Source organism: Ursus arctos, unplaced genomic scaffold, assembly GCF_023065955.2.
Source record: "Ursus arctos isolate Adak ecotype North America unplaced genomic scaffold, UrsArc2.0 scaffold_18, whole genome shotgun sequence".
Classification (NCBI taxonomy): Eukaryota; Metazoa; Chordata; class Mammalia; order Carnivora; family Ursidae; genus Ursus; species Ursus arctos.
In genome coordinates, this window is record NW_026622852.1 from 7,577,013 (window position 1) to 7,599,050 (window position 22,038).

The 22,038-nt window shown below is 36.4% G+C and overlaps 1 protein-coding gene across 1 annotated transcript; it reads left to right on the top strand.

The window, feature by feature from the left end:
- Positions 1 to 341: 341 nt before the first annotated feature.
- TYRP1 (tyrosinase related protein 1) lies at positions 342 to 17,718 on the top strand. The gene is made up of 7 exons (XM_026506003.2): positions 342 to 726; positions 1,789 to 2,111; positions 4,706 to 4,910; positions 9,448 to 9,615; positions 11,736 to 11,915; positions 16,523 to 16,669; positions 17,513 to 17,718. Exons 1-7 carry the CDS (start codon positions 342 to 344, stop codon positions 17,716 to 17,718), a joined length of 1,614 nt encoding a protein of 537 aa, XP_026361788.2.
- Positions 17,719 to 22,038: the final 4,320 nt, after the last annotated feature.

The following is a 22,038-nucleotide window of genomic DNA, read 5'->3' on the forward strand; positions in this document are numbered from 1 at the left end:
CTTTTGATAAGAGACATCTATGATGAGTATTTTTTTTAATAAATAAGAATTTAGAATGAAGAAAACTAAATGCTAGGACAGGAGATTTAATTATGTAGGTAGTATACATGTCAAGTTTTTTAAAGGTAAATTACTATTTTTATGATTTGCTAGAAATGTCATTTTACAGATACGAAAAGCATTTTGAAGGGGGTTGGGAAGGGCTCATGCCTGTTTATAACAGCACAGAAAGAAACCTTGCATAATTTCATTTTGTTTTCTCCTTTACAGCCTGATTTTTACAGTCTCTACACAAAGGGCTGCAAACCAGAGATTTGTTCTTTACTCTTGCTTAGTGCAGAATGAAAGCCCATAAACTCCTCTCTCTGGGATGCATCTTCTTGCCCCTGCTCTTTTTTCATGAGACCGGGGCTCAGTTCCCAAGACAGTGTGCCACTGTTGAGGCCTTGAGAAATGGTGTGTGTTGCCCAGACCTATCCCCACTGTCTGGGCCTGGGACTGACCGCTGTGGCTCCTCATCGGGACGGGGCAGGTGTGAGGCAGTGACGGCAGACTCCCGGCCCCACAGTCACCATTACCCCCATGATGGCAGAGATGATCGGGAGGCTTGGCCCACACGGTTCTTCAACAGGACATGCGTCTGCAATGGCAATTTCTCAGGACACAACTGTGGGACTTGCCGTCCTGGATGGAGAGGAGCTGCCTGTGACCAGAGGGTTCTCACAGGTAAGTGGGGCTATGAATGGAGGAGACACAGCTAGTTCTTCCTGAGACTCAATGCATTTAAGAGAAACTGAAATCACTGGAGCTGGAAGAGCAGCTGGAAATCCTATAACTCAGCTGAGGAAGCTGAGACTTGGAGAGGCTAATAAGTTTATACTGTTTAAAGAGTCAAGGCTCAGATATGAGTAGTGCGATTTTCCTCTAAAACATTTACTGGGCAACCACACTATTCAAGGAAATGTGCTAGCTGTTTATGACTAGACCTTTCAGTAACTTCTCAATGCAGTGATGTTAATTGTCATAAGTGAGGTTCAGAAAGGTCTAATCCGTATAGCTGGTACTCGGAAACCCTAGAATTCACCCTGGAGGTCAGTCTGACTCTAAACCATGAGCTTCTTCCATTGTCCTTGCTAACCCACAACGAAACTGCCCACTGTTATGATCAAGTTCAGCCATTTGAGATAATGAGCCTTGCCTGTGCCTATTAGATAACAGTAAATAACAAAGCTCTAAAAAGTAAGTCCAGCAATACTGGCTTGTTTTCTATGTCCAAACATTGGACCAACGGTCTAACAAGACTTTTATTGAGTCGTTGTTATGAGCCAGGCTCTGATATAATTTTTATGAGTGTACTCATTAATCTTTACAATTCTGTAAAGCAGAAATATTGTTTTTACATACGTATTACAGATGAAAAACTGAGACTTAAAAAAATGTGTGCAGAGTCATAGAATAAGTCTCTGGTGTTAACCATGTTTTTGCAAGGTTTATGATTTTAAGAAGGTGGAAAATTCCCAAAATATACCCATGATGAGCAGAAATAAATACAAGATCACAGAATCATAAAGTCCACAGTCAGATTAAAGAAAGCTAACAGAAACCCTAGAGTAAGGGGCGGGGGAGAGAAAGCAGGCCTAAAGAAGGCATTTTAGTAAGGGGTATTTTAAAAAGTATAAAATGATTTAAGCACGCATGCAAATTATCATTAGTGGGTAAATGGGACATGGTGTTATGATTATGCTCACGAGGCAGATGTTTTCATGTTTGCATTCTGTACCCTTGAAGTCAGGAGAAACCTTCTGGACTTAAGCGCCGAGGAGAAGAACCACTTCGTGCAGGCCTTAGATATGGCGAAGCGCACAATTCACCCTCAGTTTGTCATTGCGACCAGGAGATCAGAAGAAATACTGGGGCCCGATGGCAACACGCCACAATTTGAGAACATTTCCATTTATAACTACTTTGTTTGGACACACTATTACTCGGTCAAAAAGACTTTCCTTGGGCCCGGACAGGAAAGCTTTGGTGACGTGGATTTCTCTCACGAAGGACCAGCTTTTCTCACATGGCACAGGTATCACCTCCTGCAGCTGGAGAGAGACATGCAGGTACGCGTGAAACCTTTCCGCTTCCAGGCCCCCTACAGACAAGGGGCCAGTTTGTAAACCATCTTAATTCCCTGTGTTCTCAGTGATCTACACATGGGATTAATCTGCCTTTGACATTCTGTGACGTTTCCCCCTGTACTAATTACTTACTCATTAATCTTTATCTTTTGTGAAGGGAAAAGAAAGTAATATCAATGATGAGGGAGCCAGTTGAGATATTTGTAGGTTGATTCAAAGTGTTGGACATAGTCTACAGCGCTATAATTAAAAAAAAAAAAAAAAGATCTTCCTATAGCTTGCAACAAGAGAATCTCATTTGCTATGTCTTCCTTCTCGAATGTAAACCAATACCCGCTCCTCCTGGTTTGGATGAAACAAGTATGCATACACTTCTCAGGCTACCGAGTCCCAAATACATCCCCCATTATGCCAACTGATGATTTTAGTATGGTACAGGGTTTAAATTATGAAAAAAGTCTTTTCCATTTATATAGTCATATTTTCATTGAATGCCATTTTGTTTTCATGCCCCCTACCACTTCAAGGCCTGTGGAAGAAACCTAATAAAATATCACATCAATCAGATAGCATTTTTACTTAAAAGGCATCAACTTTTTGGCATAAGGTGAACCTCAACCCAAACATAATATCTCCTGCTTATTTTTAAGCAGAGAAGCTCAAACCACATTACAGTATCTGTTAACACAGATACTTTATTATTATAGTTTCTTTTGCCAATTTCTTTTTCCTGAGAAAAGCACTGGAATTTTCAAATGAAATTTTAAATTATCAGATCGCAACTAGGAAATCCACAAAGTGAACCCATTTTCTAGGTGAAACGGATTCCTTCCCTTAAATTAAAATCTAAAAATTTAATCTGAAAATATCTGAGGACAGAAAAGGTGTTTAGATTCATCTATTGATTTGCAATATGCTTGTGTTCAGCATTATCACAAGAAAATAAATGGTGAGAGGAGAGAGAATTAATGCCCTAAAATAGAGAGTAAAATATTGGTATGAAAGTAGTCTAAACATATGCAGTTTGCGAGTGATTAAATTAATTCATCTGATACTCATATTTTATAGCTCTGATTACAAGTAAGACATTTAGTAGATTGTGAGTAGATAAATCTGTCATTTGTAATCAACTCCAGATCTCCGCACCTTCAAGTCATTTTCCCATGGGCACACCAAAACAAAAGGGCAGGTGGAAAGTATCTAAAAGCTTCGATTTTCCTGTGTAAACTTCAACCTCTATGACTTACATTTTTTAAAACCCAACAGCACAAGCGATCCAACAAGTTACAATCTAAATGTAATGCACAGCTGAAATGCCACATGAATATGCTCCAGCTCCCAAATGTCAGCTCTGAACCACAGAGTGACTCTTAATGATCCCTTGGAAGCTGTCACTAATTTTTGTGAACCAGAACAATGGCTTCTAAACAAGGACTCCAAACCCCTGGAGATCAATAACCGAGGATGCCTTGAAAAGCTTTTGGTCCTCTAAAACACCCCGAGGAGAAGGAAATGCTTCCCCAAAAGGGCTTAAAGTAAAAAAGCAGAAATGTACTAAATGCTTTGGAGGTGAGATAAAACAATGGCACTCTCTCCAGTTAAATCCCACACTCGAAACATAACTCCCCAAAGGCCTAAGGGAATGAGAACAAGTACAATAAATATATGTTTTAGGGAACTCAATAAAATAAGCATGTGATCTCAAGACCAGTACTTTTAAAACTGTTGAGGTCAGCTCTGAAGGGAAACTTGGTCCCTGGTCTAAAGAACAGTATGCACAAAGAAATATTTTGCTTCCGTTTAATATTTCCTGAAGGTATTAGTTTCGAGCAGAAACCCAAGTCTTAACAGTTCGGGTTCTGAAGCAAGGTCTTTAAGTAAAACACGTCCGTGCCCAGACAGGTAAGGTAAATGTCAAAGAGCCATGTAACCTGTGAAAAGTCAAATCCACGTATCTGGTGCTTAGAAAACCTGGAATGTGCCACTGAGGTCTGCCTCGCTCCGATCCATAGGCTTCTTCCACTACCCTTGCTAACCCACAAAAATTTTAAAGACCAGAATCCAAATGCCTAAAGTCATTTAAGTTAAAATTTAAAAGACAGAAACAAAACAAAAAGTACTGCTCTACATAATATATTTAAAGGCTGGATTTGGCTCCAGACCCAGACTTAGGGATGCTCAAATTAAAGATATGAAAACAGAAGGAGGTTAAGTGTCAAGGAGTGAAAGTTATTATTGATATTTTTTGGTAGGACCAATAGAAAATGTAATTAGCTGCCTAAAAAAGAAAGGGAAAACTCCCCCCCACCAAAAAAAAAAAAATCATTTGCAGAAACTTCTCAATAATGAGTCAAGTTTCATTCTCTCTAGTGCCTCAATGACTCCTTGTAGTGTATTAGAAGCTTTGCTAAGTAAGGTATTTAATTCCTCTGGCTCCTCAGACACCACTGATACACCCACTGGATCTAATTGCCCAAAGAGAGCTGATAGAAACAGACTGCTGGGGAGAAAACCAAGCGAAGAGGGAGAATTTTAAACAAAAGCAGAGAACGCTAATAAGAGTTTCTGTGATCTAGGAAATGTTGCAGGATCCTTCGTTCTCCCTTCCCTACTGGAATTTTGCAACTGGGAAGAACATCTGTGACATTTGCACCGATGATCTGATGGGATCGAGAAGCAACTTTGATCCCACTCTTATCAGCCTGAATTCTGTCTTTTCTCAATGGCGAGTGGTCTGCGAATCCTTGGAGGATTATGATACCCTGGGAACGCTTTGTAATAGTAAGTTCCAAATGACAACCAGGATTCAGAATTCCCTATTGGATAAAGAGATTAAATGTGTTGCCTCAAGGCCCTTCATTCTACTAAGGACTTCAGAATAAAATCTACTTTCGCTATAGAGAATCAATGTACAGATACATTCATTGAACACGGGCTATTCAAGGCAATCTCTAAGGTTCCAGGGGAGACAGAAAGTTTCTATGTGTTTTTATATTGCTTTTCTTAAGCAGTTTGGTTAGTGCGTTGCTCACTCTCTTATTTTGTAAATGTTCACTCTCTTATTCTGGAAGTGTATGGTTAGATAAAATTCATCCTCTTAGCACACTCAGTACTGCTTAGTAGTCATGTGTCTTGTGGAATTTCATAGAAAATTGTTTCCCTGGGAAATCTGAAATGTGCAGAAAAAGTCGAAGTGCCCAAAGAGGAAACTTCTTTTTTTTTTATTTTATTTTTTTATGATTTACTTTTGTTTTTATTTATTTGACAGAGAGAGACAGTGAGAAAGGGAACACAAGCAAGGGGAGTGTGAGAGGGAGAAGCAGGCTTCCCACTGAACAGGGAGCCTGATACGGGCCTCGATCCCAGGACTCTGGGATCAGGCCCTGAGCCGAAGGCAGATGCTTAACAGCTGAGCCACCCTGGTGCCCCCCAAAGAGTAAAATTCTAGTCAGAGGATCAAAACCAAAAGACAATACGAAGGATATCTTTAAGAGAAGGAAGATACTGGGGCGCCTGGGTGGCTCAGTTGGTTAAGTGTCAGACTCTTGGTTTTGCCTCAGGTCATGATCTCAGGGTCCTGGGATCGAGCCTGGCATCATGTTCTGTGCTCAGCGGGGAGTTTGCTTGAGATTCTCTCACTCTCTCTCTCTCTCTGCCCCTCCTCCTGCTCTCTCTCTCTCTCAAATAAATAAAATAAATAAATCTTTTTAAAAAAAGAGAAAGAGGGGCGCCTGGGTGGCACAGCGGTTGAGCGTCTGCCTTCGGCTCAAGGCGTGATCCCGGCGCTATGGGATCGAGCCCCACATCAGGCTCCTCCGCTATGAGCCTGCTTCTTCCTCTCCCACTCCCCTGCTGTGTTCCCTCTCTCGCTGGCTGTTTCTGTCTCTGTCAAATAAATAAATAAAATCTTAAAAAAAATAAAAATAAAAAATAAAAAAAGAGAAAGAAAAAGAAGATACTGCACAGAAAATGTCTGCCAGCTAACTGCTTTCCACCTCTCTCAAAGCGAGCACATAAAGAGAATGCTTAGCAAGCTGTCCTGGCTAGCTAGCATCCTTTCTCCAGTGATTTAAATGCCACTTCTGCCTTAGGCCAAGTTTCTGTTATATGTGGATCTGTTCCTGAGTGTACCATTCTCTTCTTGGATCACATTATTAGTCTCTGTGGTACTAACACAATGCCTTAATTATTAGAGTCTCCCTACCCCATCTTATTTTTCTTCTTCAGGCATGTTTGGTTATTTTAAACTTGTTCTCCCATGTAAAAACTAGATTTACAGAAATTTATTTTATTAGCATCTTCATAGTACATTTTACATATATTCTTTTAAGTTTAAAATATTAAATTCCCTTATAAACTTAAAAAGGGATATTCTTAAAAAGAGAACATTCTAAATAGAACAAAAAAATTTGGTAGCTTTTTTTCACCATTAGATTATCTAGATGTGTATAGGAACAAGGGAAGAGGAAAGTGACAGTATGAGAATTTTTGTTCTGTAGAAGTTTAAAGCTTAGAAGAAATTTTTTATTTGTTTGGCATGCTGAATGAGTGATCCCACCTTGAAATAAAATTGAGAATCAATATATATTTAGATTCCAAAATATTAATCTCTGAGCAGACTATTGTATTTTGGTCTGTGATTTTTTTTCCAGACATTTTCTGATTATACAGATGATTGGATACCAAAGTATAGCACAGTTTAAATGGGTAAATAGGAGAGAAGATATTGTTTCATCATAATCTTTTGGTCAATTAGTCTAAGTCTCATAACAGGACACATAGTTTCATGAAAAATTGAAATTATGTATTTTAAATGAAACAAATTTGAAGAGTACTCCTTCTCTTAGTTCAAGACATAAACACCAAGCATTTTATTTATTAGGAAACTAATAGTTGATTCAACATGTACTATGTATCTGACATGGTGCCAAATGCTTTAATATAATATCTTAGGTAATTCTCCTAGAGAGGGGTGCCTGGGTGGCTCAGTCGGTTAAGCCTCTGTCTTCTGCTCAGGTCACGATCCCGGGGTCATGGGATCCAGCCCTGGGTCTGGCTCGCTGCTCAGCGGGGAGCCCACTTCTCCCTCTCCCTCTGCAGCTCCCCCTGCTTGTGCTTGCATGCTCTCTCTCTCTCTCCCTAATAAATAAATAAAATCTTAAAAAAATAATTCTCCTAGAGAGTCTTTCCATTCTCTACTGTTCTTAGATGAAATGATCCATTTCTGTGGTTCCATTGATCATCTTTTGCAGGACAGCCATGCATGTACATTTTTAGAGCAAATCTTCCTTGCCTATCCCATGCCTGTGCTTTCATGGGCTTATTGCACGATGTCTCCCCAGTGTTCCATCAATGCACCAAACTTGGTACTTTGAAAGAGTGAATTAGTGTCACCTAAGCCTCTTCTAACCAGTAAAATATCGTCTTTGATTCATCACATGAAAAATGTTGTTTCTACACAGTATTTCCTAAATCTGTTTTCTTCTTCAGATATGCAGAACTTTTTATTCCTTCCTGCATGAAAACTCTACAAGACTCCAATCCTATGATGTTATTAGGTGCATTGGCAGAGGTTGTCCATGTGCAAACAAATCTAAATAGCCCTGGGTTAAGTTAAACTGGTTTAAACTTGTTTCTTTACTATCGGACTTCTCCACTATGAAACTCCATGAGGGCAAATTAGAAATAGTGTTTTTGAAACCCATGTAATTTATAATTTTTTCTTGGAATTTATTGACAGCTCCCAGAACAATAATCCCTAAAACTTGAATTGATAGTTTAGCCAGTGGTAACTGAAAGTTCTAATAATAATGTACACCTAAAAAAAATGTACATCTGTTTTCCAGTCTCAATATTGGCATATGCTTTATTTTTATATTATATAAATTAATTTGCTAAGCTAATTCATCAGGTACTAATCGTTATGTTAGTTATAAGCATGACAACATAGTAAGCTTTATGAGGGAGGTAAAGTGAATACAAGTTGAGGTTATAACATCACCTCTCCCACCCGAGTGGATTATTCTGCATAAACTCTTAGGACACACACCCTTCTCTGGAGACCACTGGAACAGACAAATGCAAAATGCTCCTAACCCATATCTTCTGCTCCCGCTTACCTAAGACTTCTCTTCACTTCCTATTGAATTAAATATAACTTTCTCATATTGCTCTTTATTTCTTCACAGGATGGTTCTGGTCTAGCTTTTCATTGTTCTCACCATCCACTACTCTCTTACATCGCCCTGTACTCCAGGCAAGCTATTTCCCACGCAGGCCCTCTTTTACAGCCAACACCATCTTTCCATACATCCACATACACCAAACGATGATTGAACATCTATTATATGCCGGGAACTGTACCAAGATTAAGGGATGTACCGGTGAGCAAGAACAGGGTTCTTGTTCTGATGGAGCTTATCTTATAGAGGGGAGAAAGCTTAGCATCTCTCGTTATTACCTCTGCCTAAAATGTGTGACCTGTAACATTCCTCCTATTTCACCTGCAAATTCTCCTCAGTCCTTCAGGGCTCTTTGCAAATCTCTCTTCTTTAATGATGCCCTTCTGGAGTCATCCAACTGGAAAGGATTGATATTCTCTCTTAATCTCTGTCTCTTTGTGTCTCTCTCTGTCTCTGTCTCTCTCTCTCTCTCTGTCTCTCTTCTCTCCCTTCCTGTCTGCCTCTTCCCCTCTTTTTCTCTCCCTCCCTCCCTCCCCTCCCTCCCTTAAGGCATCTATCCTATTACCCTTTATCACAGCTCTTGGTTTGCCTGTTTGTCTTACTGCCTTTTAAAAAGTTTATTTCTCACATCAATTGCTGTAAAATATGAATCGACTGAAATACAGACCACCTCCCGAAGATATTTTAGATTGTTTCTCTTTATTTCTCTGAAGGCTTGAAACAAATAGCATTTGAGTACAAAATTTCACATATATGTGAAGTACAGATTTCAGTGTGGAATTTAGGTTTATGAGATTATTTTGGTAAAATTCAATTTTCCAAGGAATTTTGATGTTAATACCGTCTCATTACAGAAGCATACATTGATTAAACAAATACCAGAACCTCTATCTGTATTGTGATCATTTTTTTCTTCCAAGGATTTTATGTATCACACAGCTAACTCTGCTCACAGAAGTGGCCATGATAACTTCAATTTTCTCACTGTAATGCCCCTAAGTATGCATTTTTTAAAATTTGCTCTTCTACCAAGGAGAACCTATCTTTCCGTGTTGTTGCTATGTATAAAAATTAAAGAGCAAAGATAAGATCTCTAAATAGTCTATAAATGTTTACATAGCCCGTTCTTATTCCAGGTACCGAGGGTGGGCCAATAAGGAGAAATCCAGCTGGGAATGTGGCGAGACCAATGGTGCAACGTCTTCCTGAACCACAGGATGTCGCTCAGTGCTTGGAAGTTGGTTTATTCGACACCCCTCCTTTTTATTCCAATTCTACAAACAGTTTCCGAAACACAGTGGAAGGTAAGATAAAGAAATCGGAGCTTTGAATTCATCTGGTTATCACAGTAAACTGTGCTGTTCACATTCAGATCTCTCTGAAAAATCCTTGCAAGCCGCATTGATCCTGTGAATTTATATGAATGTTGCCTCCAATTATGATGTAGTCACCCTGAAACTCTTTTTAATTATCATAGGAGAAGCCCTTGGAAATTATTCTTCAGTCTCTTAAATCCCTAAAAAGTTTTTAAACTCAAATCTGTTAGGTGGCTGATCAGTAGATGTATAACTGTATCAAATTCTAGCAGAGTCATATACTGCGCAAGACGTTGAGAGCTTATTAAACTTTTCTTAAAAATAACAATAAAAAATTCTCAACAATTAGTTGACAGCCAATAAAGCCTGGTTGGGGCATATATTTCATTTAAGTTTGTATCATCCTGTAACTTTTTTTAAAGGTTTATAAAAATTCAAACTACCACATAATGATATTAACTTGATTTTCCTTATTTAATTCAAAGCATTTTAAAAATGAGGAAGCTAAAGACCAAAAAGCTAAAATGAATATTCCGAGATATTCAGTAACAGAGCACAATTTCAAATCCACATTTTCTAAGTCCAGTGTCTTTATATGATAAATTTTGATATCTCTAAACCAATATTGAAACATAAAGTTCTAAAACAACAGAATCACATTTAGCATATCATACACCTCTTATTGTCAAAATTCACATGATATATAGCATTAAACAAGTTAGACTTCTCCCCCTGAGAAAGAATGGGAATAGATCTCTCTATCCCCATGATCTGAGGTACTTGATATATAAATCTCATCATTATTTTCAATTCTCTCCCCTTTTATCATCAAACTGTATACCATTCTCTTCTATCTTTATGTTAATTTTAATAATTAAATACGAATGCACTGATTTGGAGATTATTCAATAAATAATCACTTTATTTTGACTAAACTGGTATATATACACTAGGACCATAAGCACTAATTTCTAAAAGAATGTGTAGTGCATCTTATTGAAGCCCAATCAAAAGACAAATTATTCTGATTTCCTGACAGAACGTATGAAAGGACCAGCGCCTACCAACATGTCCTGTATGTTACAGGCAATCTTTAAACATTTTGTAAATAAAAAGCAATAATGGAATAAATGTATGAAACATGGCTAAATAAATGAGTGAGTGTAATTATACAACTGGATTAATGTATTTTAAATTCTAATTTTATTTTGTAATATGTAACCTTTCCCTGCTCTCCCACCTCTGATTCTTAAAGCCAAATAACCACACTAATAACTCCATCCCACATCACAGACCCTCCAGTTTTATTTGTGATCTATCCTCACCTTCTGCCCAATATATATATATACATGATATAGATAATACGAAAGTTTGTATGGAAAATACATATAATAAATAATACGGGAACATATAACATGAGAAATATATATAATGCATGTAATACAGGAAACGTACATATTATATGGGAATAGAATATATATAGCATAGAGAATATGGGAAACATTACATATATACAGAATACAGATAATGATCGAAAGTTATATAAATTTTCGACCGATAGGTTCTCCAGATGTTAAACCTAGTAGAGACATGATAAGAATGCTCTGAGAAATTGTGACTTTTCCACAAAAATCAGATAACTTTCCAAAAATAAATATACTGACAGTCAAAAGGAATAAGGTAGGAAACTAAAGTAACATATGGCAATTTAAGTTCCAGGACAATCAGAGGGATGTTGTCCCAATTGTGTCAGCAGTTTTTAGAAGACGCTGGAGATTTCCATTGTCTTTATTTCCACTAGACCAATGTTTGCCTTGTCAAAACATAGTGTTCTATATATTTTGACTGGTATCCTTTGCAGATCATTATGTTTAACCTAGAGGCTACGGTTAACATGTCAGGCCACTAGTTTAAATCTAACCCAGCTCTGGGTATAGCAAGAAATGTCACCAACCATAGGTACAGAGAAGCAGTGCTATTATATTTAGGTAAAAATTGGCCTGACAAGCTTAGGAAAAATTGTTTCCCAATATAATCACTGCCACTGATTTGAAAAGTAAGATATTTGTGATGGTTTTTACTACTCTCACCCCTATTTTTATATCTAGGTTACAGCGATCCCACAGGAAAGTATGACCCTGCTATTCGAAGCCTTCACAATCTGGCTCATCTATTTCTGAATGGAACAGGGGGACAAACTCATTTATCTCCAAATGATCCTATTTTTATCCTCCTACATACTTTCACTGATGCAGTCTTTGATGAATGGCTGAGGAGATATAATGCTGGTGAGATGTTTTCATATGCTTTTCTGCAGGCTCAGCTACGAGACTGCTTAGGTGGTATAGTTCTCGCAATAGAGTAAGCACTTGCCACATCTAAGCTACACTTCAAAATAAGGATAAAATAGCTATGATATCTAGGCATTTCGAAATATCCCAAACTGCTTTGAAAATGCAGACAAAACATCTCTTACAATGGTTATAAGATGATATTTATTAGCATTCACTCAGACTAAGCACGTAATTCCTTCTCATTTTTAGTATGAAAAGAAGACTGTCATGCTTCCCAATTAGTTCTTCCCCATATCTTCCAATGAACATTTGTATTGCTTTTTTTTTTTAATGTTCTCATTGTGAGTAAAAAAATCTTACTGAGCTGTTCTTCGATACCTAAAAGACAAAAGATTATACTCACAATCCACAGTTTTGATTTTTATTACTTCTGGCCTCTTACAAATGGAAATTTTGTTCAACTTGAAAAGTTAATGTTCGCTTTTTTATCACAGCATAGAAAATCTCTTTCAATTTCATTTTAATGCATTTTTAAAAGTGTTATTTAAAAGGCTACTTTCTCTTCACTTCTACTCAGCCTAGAGGCTCACATTACTTTTCAAATAATGTAAGTGCTTCTATTGGTTAAAACATCATACATTTTCATATTTCAAAACTGTTCTAAATTTTGGCTTCTGTGCCTTTATTTCATCATACACATAAACATAATGTTGGGGATTAACTATCTATTGATTTATCTATCCAATTTGGCCAGTCTCTTATTTCTTTGTGTGTGTGTATGTCTGTGTATGTCTATGTGTGTGTATGTGTGTGTGTATGTCTGTGTGTGTGTATGTGTGTGTGTACCATAGAAGCTTCTAATCCAACCTGATTAAGAGCATTAACTAATGTGTTGATCAAAATTGTATGTTCCCATCAGAAAATCATTGAAGAAACAAATAACTTACGTGTAAATATTCACTCATCAACCTGCTACAAATTCACCGATTGGGGGTGCCACCTTATTTCATATGTATTTACATACATACCTACAACCATAATGAATTATCTACAACTTACAATGTCTACTTTTTTAAGCTAAACAAGAAACTAACAACCCTGGAGATGCAATGAGAGCAGTATTATTCTAGATTTTCATAATGCCTACCTTATCTTCACAACCACAGTGCTCCCTCGTAATTCTTACCCAATATCTCAGGCACCCATCTTCAACAAATCTTTCCTAAGCATTCATATATTTAATATAACACACCATCCGTCTCTTTTCACAATCATAATTATCATTTCACCTATGTTTGGCTATATTGCCATTACAACAATAGCAAGTAAACAGGAGTTAATAGGTTTAGGAATGAACAAAAACTTTCATTAAACATACATTTCTGGAAACTAGACAACAATGTACAAACTGCAGTTATGCAGCCAGTCACAATGCCAGGGCTGTTAGTAAGATTTTCTTAACATTTACTTAAGAAGTAAGAGGAAGCGGAGAATCTTGGTTATTCTGGCAAGTCTCTTAAGGGGAGCTCTCTTTCAACCATGAAAACGAGTATTCGTTTGCCTTACATATCTCGATTGAAGAGATCATTATTCACATTCATAACAATCTGTTAAAGGACATTGATGAACCAGATAAAAACCTTTCCTTAGTTATTTTTTTTCCTGCTCCCTTTGTTTGTGCTATAAATAGCACAAGATCTCTCAGTTACCTGGAGAGTAGTGGAGGGAAAAGCACCATAAACAAAAAATAGGGAACTTGAAGCATATTCTGACAAAATATGGCCATAAAATCAGAGGACAAGCCAATGTAAACACTTACAAATTGCATGAACACTAAACACTTACAATTAACCACCTGCTTAAATATTCCATGTACCTGCAAACGTCCCTTGAAAAACAATGTCATAGAACAGCTATGTTAGAGAAAAAGAAAGAAAAGATTGGAAAAATTTCTAAAATTATCCATATAGCAGAAGTCTTTGTTGAAAATAAGTCTTTGAGTGGAGGATGGAATTATTTTTCCAAAATGTATTAAACAATCTTTATAGATAATGAGAACTCTTCAAAAATCATAGGATTATAAAATTATTAGGGTCAAAATGGAATAAGAGTTACATTTTACAGCTGAAGGAAATTATAGTCATTCGCAGGGTAATGTCTGTTACAGAATCCTCTCATTAGATATGAGGTAGAACAATATAGAACATCCAAACTTTATTCAATATAATGTTAATTTTTATTCACTAACATTTTGTATCCATGTGCACATTTAATTCAAGTCTTTTTTTTTTCAAATGAGAATCATGCGAATTAAGTTTTGAATATAGTACTCCAGAAGTTCAGTGAGTTTTTCAGAAGAAGCAGTTTATGCATTTCCTAGACCAATCACTACTATTATGCCCTGAGAGAAATGAAGTAATTACACACACACTCAGATCCTTTCATGAATATGATCCGATTCCATATCCTGGCTATTGTGAATAATGCTACAATGAACACAGGTGCACACATCTCTTTGAGAAACTAATTTCATGTCTTTTAGATGGACCTCCAGAAGTGGCAGTGCTGGATCATATGGTGGTTCTATTTTTAACCTGTTGAGGAACTTCCATTCTGTTTCCATAGTAGCTGCACCAATTCCCACCAACAGTGGACAATGGCTCCCCTTTCTCCACATTCTTGCCAACACTTGCTATCTCTTTTCTTTTCAATAATTGCCATCCTAAGAGGTGTGATCTCTCATTATGTTTCTAATTGGCATTTTCTCATGATTAGTGATATTCAATACCTTTTTACATACCTGTTGACAATTTGTAAATCATCATGTCATACACATTAATATGTATACAATTTTTTGTCAGGTGTACCTCAGTAAAGTTGGAAAAAATACTATAAGCACCTACTATTCCCTACATATTCTTCTAGGTACCAGAAATACAGTAGCATACAAAACACACAAAAATATTTTCCCTCCTGGAACTCTCCTAGTTGTTAGTAGAAATGACAGTAAAAATATGTAAATAAATACATAATATGTTAGGTGCGGGAAGTCTTTGTAGACAAAGAAAATCAGGAAAGGGGTTAGGGAGTACTGGGTAAATATATGGAGGAAGGTCATCCCTAAATGAACAAAGGACCCCACTGTGGCTAGAGCAGAGTGGAGAGTGGAGAGAAAATGATGGGAAATAACGTCAGAGGGGCAACGGGGAGATCCTGAGGGATGTTGGATGTAACTCTGAGATGGGAGCCACTGAAGGCTCTTGCATAGGAAAGTTTCATGACAATTCAACTATAATTGTTTGTTATTTTTATGATTATTCCTCCACTCATTTTAAGGGGTATAACTTTATCACACAACTGATGCTGAACTGGGTTGAGGCTGATCAAGTCAGGATCTAGTAGAAAAGTGAAATGGAAAGTTAAAAAATTATCTAAATTATTAACTTTAACGTCTAACTTTAATAAATAATTAACAATAATACAACAAAATGTGAGTTCCTTGAGGGTAAGTATTTTTGTCTGTTTTGTTCAGTACCATCACCTCCATGGCTAGACTAGTGTCTGGCATTGGTAAGAGCTCGATGGATTTGAATAGATAAATACTTAATTTGCATTAATACATAGTAAATTTAAAGTCACAACAACATAAACACTACATACCATTTTCATGATCAATTGTTTTTCAAAATAAATGCTAAAACACTCTTCTGTGCTTCCCAGGATCACAGTGACTGTTCAGGTAACAGATTTCTTGCAAACAGAAAATCTAATACTCCGTTAACCTTCTCACGTATCCCAGCTCTTCTGAATATACTCCCACTCATGTCCTGCCCAAGCTCACTTCCAACTCTGCTTTTGAGATATCCCACCTAGTTTAGTTGTATCGACATAAATGCAGAACAACAATAACAAAAAAGAATAATCTTTTGCCACAAAGAGCACATCACTCCTTTTATACCTAATGACAGAAACTCACTAATAATATAAATGCCTGTAACTTGCATTTAAGTAGAAAGAGGATAGGTGGCAGGACGTAAATAATATTCCAAGATCTTGGTTTAAAATTTTAAGTGTTTTTTCTAACAGAGTAAAATCTGGAAATAAGTTAATATTTATATCTCTGAAGATAAACAGAAAAAGTGAAGAATACTAAACAGATATATTCATGTTCAAGGACAAACCTCCATTAGATATGGTACCCCGCAAATTTAAATTTTAGCTGAAGCTACAGCAAACTACAGGTCCATCTTTTTTTAGCTTTGGAAAATAAGTTCAATGAATTTTTTCAAATAAGTTTCTGTACTTTAAAAATAAAACAATTGATAATCATCATAGATTATAAGATACTAAAATTTCCTTGCTTTTAAGCTTTCTTGATCTATTGAATGATATGCTAGTGCTGTATTCAAAGCATTTGAATTCTGTTTTATGCAATTCCCTGTTCTGCTGTAGTGAAAATATTTTTATGTCCTTATTCAGTGTAAACTATAAAAGACCATTTTATGTTATCCTAGAATATTTCAGGTCACCTTCAGAACATAATAATGTATTAATACTAAATGTATTATGTCTATTAACAAGATGTCTTTGGCATATTTTAGATGTAACCACATTTCCATTGGAAAATGCCCCTATTGGGCATAATAGACAATACAATATGGTGCCATTCTGGCCTCCAGTTACCAACATAGAAATGTTTGTTACTGCTCCAGACAATCTGGGATATACTTATGAAGTTCAATGGCCAAGTGAGTATTGAAAATGTATCTTTACTGCGGAAATTTCCAAAAACAAATTTGTTGCCTTTTAAGGTAATCACAGTATTCTGTAGCCTGTATTTTCCACTTAGATTTAGAAGGTGTTATTTGGATTTTTATTTTGGGATAGAGAGATTGAAGTTAACATTTGTCGAGAGCCCACTCTGACCTGGAATTCAGTTGATTATATAGCACACTATCTCATTTAATCCTTACAACCTCATGAGGTAAGGTAAGGCTACCTCAGGGGCTAGCCATGATTAACTTAGAAAGGGTAATTGTCAATGATCACATTTTTAGTAGGCAGAGAGAATGAATTTTGAGCTGTAATATGTATATGTAATATACATGTAATATGCCTCAATTTTTCTACTACAAAATGGTGCCTCCATATATTTATTCTGGAAAAAAAAATGGAGTGAGGTACTCTGCATTGCTTTCTCTGAGATTCTGAAATTGAAATTTTTCTTGTTTAATTTCCAATCCCTTCTCAACAAAGGCAGTAGGGCGGAAGAGCACAGTGCATGGATTTTGAAAGACCTAGGCTCTGAAACCAACTCTAGTGCCTACTAACCAAGTGACCCACGTGGCTCAAACTCTACAGCATCATTTTCTCAACCTTTAGAATGTAATTAACAATAACTATCCCAATAGGGTCCACTTATTATGAGAAATTGGGAAGTACTTTTAAGATGACAGGTGCTATCATCAGCAATGTGGCCAATAAATATTTTATATGTAGAATTTGGTAAAATGCCTAAGTTTAAGGTATCCTATTTGGGATGGTAACAATTATACTGTTTATTTTTTGTTCTCCTTTTATTTTTCCAATAGGTCGGAATCTTAGTATTACTGAGATTGTTACCATAGCAGTAGTTGCTGCTTTATTATTGGTTGCAGTCATTTTTGCAGCTGCTTCTTGCCTGATTCGTGCCAGAAGCAACATGGATGAAGCAAATCAGCCTCTTCTCACTGATCAGTATCAGCACTATGATGAAGACTATGAAAAAATGCAGAATCCGAATCAGTCTATGGTCTGACAAATGACCAATTCTCTTATGTATTATTATCACAAAACAACCTGGTTGAAAAATAATAGATAGAATTTCTTACTGTATTTTCTTTCCCTCTGTTACTACCTTCCTTATGCATGCATATGTTAGAATTTAGCTCTAAATATTATTTTCCAAAACTAGGAAGAGTCACAATCTTTTTTAATGGGTTCTATGTTTCAACTCTATTTAAAATGTAGGTTGTATGTTAATTAACCAAAATTTAAATAAAAACTTGAAACATTAAAAAATAAAATAAAATAAAATGGTAGGTTGTAGGCATATACCCTAACTGCTAACTCTAACCCTAACGGTAACCCTAACCCTAACCCTCTGGAGAGGTCCTTGAATGGCAAAATACCAAGCACATACTCTAACCCTGAATCTGAGAAAGTGGCTTCCTGAACACATGATAAAGCAAGCTTAGAAGCAGCCTAGAGAAGACCCCAAACATTTAAGAATTGGTAGTAATTCTGAAAACGGGTGTGAAGGTAGAGATTAAAAAAAAAAAAAGGTAGTTTGCACCAACTCCATGGTATTTAAGCAGAGAGTGTGGAGATTTTTTTGGCACTTTTAAAAGTCAACTATATGACAATGTAAATAAGTTGTTTTGCTTTGTTTGTGTATAAAGAAAAATCATGATAGTAAATCTCTGATTAAAACACATGAGTAGGAATTTCTACTGTTAAAATGTAAATTTCTAATATTAAAATGTAAATACCTTTCCATTCATTGACATTGAACAAATATATAGGAAGCCACATTTATTAGTTAAAATTAATTATGTGGAGCTATAAATGGGATTCCGATTAACATTTTCAAACTAGAATTTCCCCTTGGGCATCAGCATACATTTTAGTCTAAGGTTCGAAGTCCCAACAAAATCATAATCTTTGTCACATTTTGAATAGGTAAAAACTTCACTTTATTTGAAAGGCAATTGATACTGCCTCTGTTTGCCACTATGTTCTGAAAAAGAAACTACGCATTTACACATTTCACCTCCCAGTTCCTCTTCCAGTATCTTAGAGGTCCACAAACAAGCCACAAAATTGGAGAACACGCAATATGGTGCTACAATCACCATTCAATTCAATGTGTTTACTCCAAATAGCATTCTCTTATCACTTACCAGCCTTTTGTATGTTTTCAAAATAAAATATTAAAAATATTATTTCATCAGACCTCCTTTTCTATGTGATCGTACAAAACTGTCATTAATTTTTTCTTCTTCCTATCTTCTAACATAAAATATTTTACTATTTTTTATCTCAGGCTACTGAAACAATATTCCCAAAGAAGAAATTTAAAGGCTAGTCACTGTGAACGAACGTTTTCAATAAAATCAGTAAAAAGAAATACGAACAACAGTAATCATACACTATAGAAAATGGGGAGTCTGATATTCCCAACTCAAAAAACAGAAACAAAATTAAAGTTATGTACACACAAGGGCACCTGGGTGGTGTAGTCGGTTAAGCGTCTGCCTTTGGCTCAGGTCATGATCCCAGGGTCCTGGGATGGAGCCCCACATAGGGCTCAGGGGCCTGCTTCTCCCTCTCCTGCTTCCCCTGCTTGTGTTATCTCTCTCTCTCACTGTCAAATAAATAAATAAATATTTTTTAAAAAAACTTAAAAAAAAGTTATGTACACACAATTGATTACTGGTTTTCCCAATACTAAGCAATCGTAAGGCTATGTACGCAAGATAAACACACAAAATGTGTTAGTGAAAGAGAATGCATATACTAACAGTATCTTTTTAATTTTCAAATAACATTATTGAATTGATTTTCTGAATACATTTGATTTATTAAAATATCATATACTCATAGCTTTTCAGATAAATTTTTGAATAATGTGAGATTTCTTTTCATATAAACATCAATAAAACCAAGTCACCACATCATATTTTTAGAGATTTTAAATTACTCATTTCGTAAACATTTATTAGGCACCTCCTAGATTTCAGACACAGTTCCAGGTACTGTGTATTTAGGGAGCGGAAAGTAAGGAATATAAAATTGAGAAGGTCACATTTGACATGGGCTTCAAGAAAAGCTAATGGATTTACCAAATACAAGAGTAGAAAAGGGTACTCCATGCAGAAATGACAGCAGGAGCAAAGCGACAGAAGTTTGGATGAGCATACAACATTCGAAAATATAAAGTAGGTCAGCGTGGCTAGAGCATAGGTATCATGGGGAGTAGAAAGATAAATCGAGAATAAAATCACAGTGTCCTATACAAACTCCGAAGAAATTTGGAATTCATTCTACAGCTAAGAGGGAGAAGGCAAAAGTCACAAATAAAGTATGTTTTACAAAGATAATGACGGTGGTGATGTTTGTAAATAACGTCTATTAAGAATAATTTGGAATGGTTAAATTAGAAGCGAAGAGACTAGTTAATATCAAGATAGTTCATGGGACAGAGGAGGAGAGCCTATCATAAAACATAAACCTTAATTCTAAAAAAAAGACAAAAAGAAAAAAACCAGGGCACCTAGATGGCTCAGTCAGTTAAGCAACTGCCTTTGGCTCAGGTCATGATGCCAGAGTCCTGGGACGGAGCCCCATGTCATCAAGTGCTCTGCTCAGCATGGAGTTTGCTTCTTCCTCTCCCTCTGCCTGCTACTCCCCCTGCTTGTGCTCTCTTTCTTTCTCTCTGTCAAATAAATAAATAAAATCTTTAAAACAAACCAAAAATTAATTAATTTAAAAAAACCCTAATTGTAAGAGAAAGAGAATATTGCAACTGTGGCTTTGATTATTTCTCCCTAAATATGTTGCTTTATTATTTTTTTTCATTCAAGGACTCCTATTTATTTTGCAGCACTGTGTGATCTTATGAGTTATCTTGATCAGGTGATCATTACTTTTCTGTAATATGTCATATCATTCTCTTCAAATAATAGTCATTTGTAATCTTGGATGTTTTCTATTGTTCTCAGTCTTTCAGTTCTCTTATAAAACATAGTCAACGAAGTTATTATGCACTCCCTGGAAAGCACATTCCACACCACTTCAACAGATTTTGCCTGTTACATCAGCACCCAGGATATGCCTATGCCACCAACTGAGCTAACCATTATTGTCTACACAGAGTGAGTAAGAATGCCTGATTGGATCTTCCTATATAGTCAAAAATGAAAAGCCTATTACTTTTTTGCCCCTCTGAAGATATATACTATCTTCATTCCTAGAAGCAGATTTCAGAGACAGTGCTCACTTACTGCTCTATGTAATCTTTAGAACTGGATGCCGGGAAAAAGATTTTGCCTGTTAAAATATCTGTTTCAAGATTCGGTTATAAGACCTTTGTTCTGAGCTCAGCCGACAAGTATACACCAATGTTATGTATTTTGTCCTTTGCCTAGCCAAATTTTTATTAACCAACAAACCAGTGGAACATCATGTTGGGCAGAGAGAGCTCATATGAAATACAAAAAGAACAAAAAATGTTAAAATACATTAACAAACCAAGAACAGAGCCTGATATAAACGAGATAAAATGTAAAAAGGAAAAATGCAAATCTGGCACTTCAAAAGCACAAGTGCAAAATTAAAGAACGAAGGAAGACAGAAACTAGCAGGATTATTTACAAAATAGCCAGGAGATTTTAGTCGATTTCAAGTTCAATGTAAGCCAACGGTGCAAGGCAACCAATAAAGGGGGAAAAGCTATTCTATTGAAAAGGGAGGAAAAATACTGTGCAAATGAGGATATGCTGTGCTTCATTAACACAGAAACAGAAATCTGTGGTGTTACAGTCACATCTGGAGTATCTATTCAGCTTTAAAGCCACAGCTTAAGGGAAACATTGACCAACTCGAAGGTGCTTCCTCATCTTTCACGTGATACGATGCTACAGTTACTGGCCCACGAGAGAGCCTTGGAAGTCACTCTCAAATTCTACCATCCCTCTCAATCCTCACATCTACTTAGTTAACAAGTTTGTTAATCCTGAGCACTGAACCCATCATCTAAAGTAGTGGTTCCCAACTGGAGAGCAATTTACGTCTGGGAGTCATTTGGGTGTGGGATTGCTACTGGCATCTATTGGGTAGACCCAGGGGTGCTGTTAAACATCCCACAATATACAAAATTGCCTCCACATTGAAAAATTAAACAGCTCAAGATGTAAATAGTGCTGATGTTAAGAAAATGCGATCTGGGGCTACAAGGATAAACAAGTTTCACAATGTTCCTGGCTTCCTAGAACTTAGTACCTAATGTGAAACAATGACAAAAAACGATGTACTTTATCAGGAATACATTATATCCTCACCAAATAAGTTTAAAAGG

What these genes read in the sequence shown, in the direction of transcription:
- TYRP1 (XM_026506003.2), top strand. Translation starts at nt 342, where the DNA reads ATGAAAGCCCATAAACTCCTCTCTCTGGGATGCATCTTCTTGCCCCTG. An exon ending in CCTGGGAACGCTTTGTAATA is followed by an intron (nt 4,911 to 9,447) that starts GTAAGTTCCAAA and finishes TTCTTATTCCAG; the next exon opens with GTACCGAGGGTGGGCCAATA. An exon ending in TTATGAAGTTCAATGGCCAA is followed by an intron (nt 16,670 to 17,512) that starts GTGAGTATTGAA and finishes TTTTTCCAATAG; the next exon opens with GTCGGAATCTTAGTATTACT.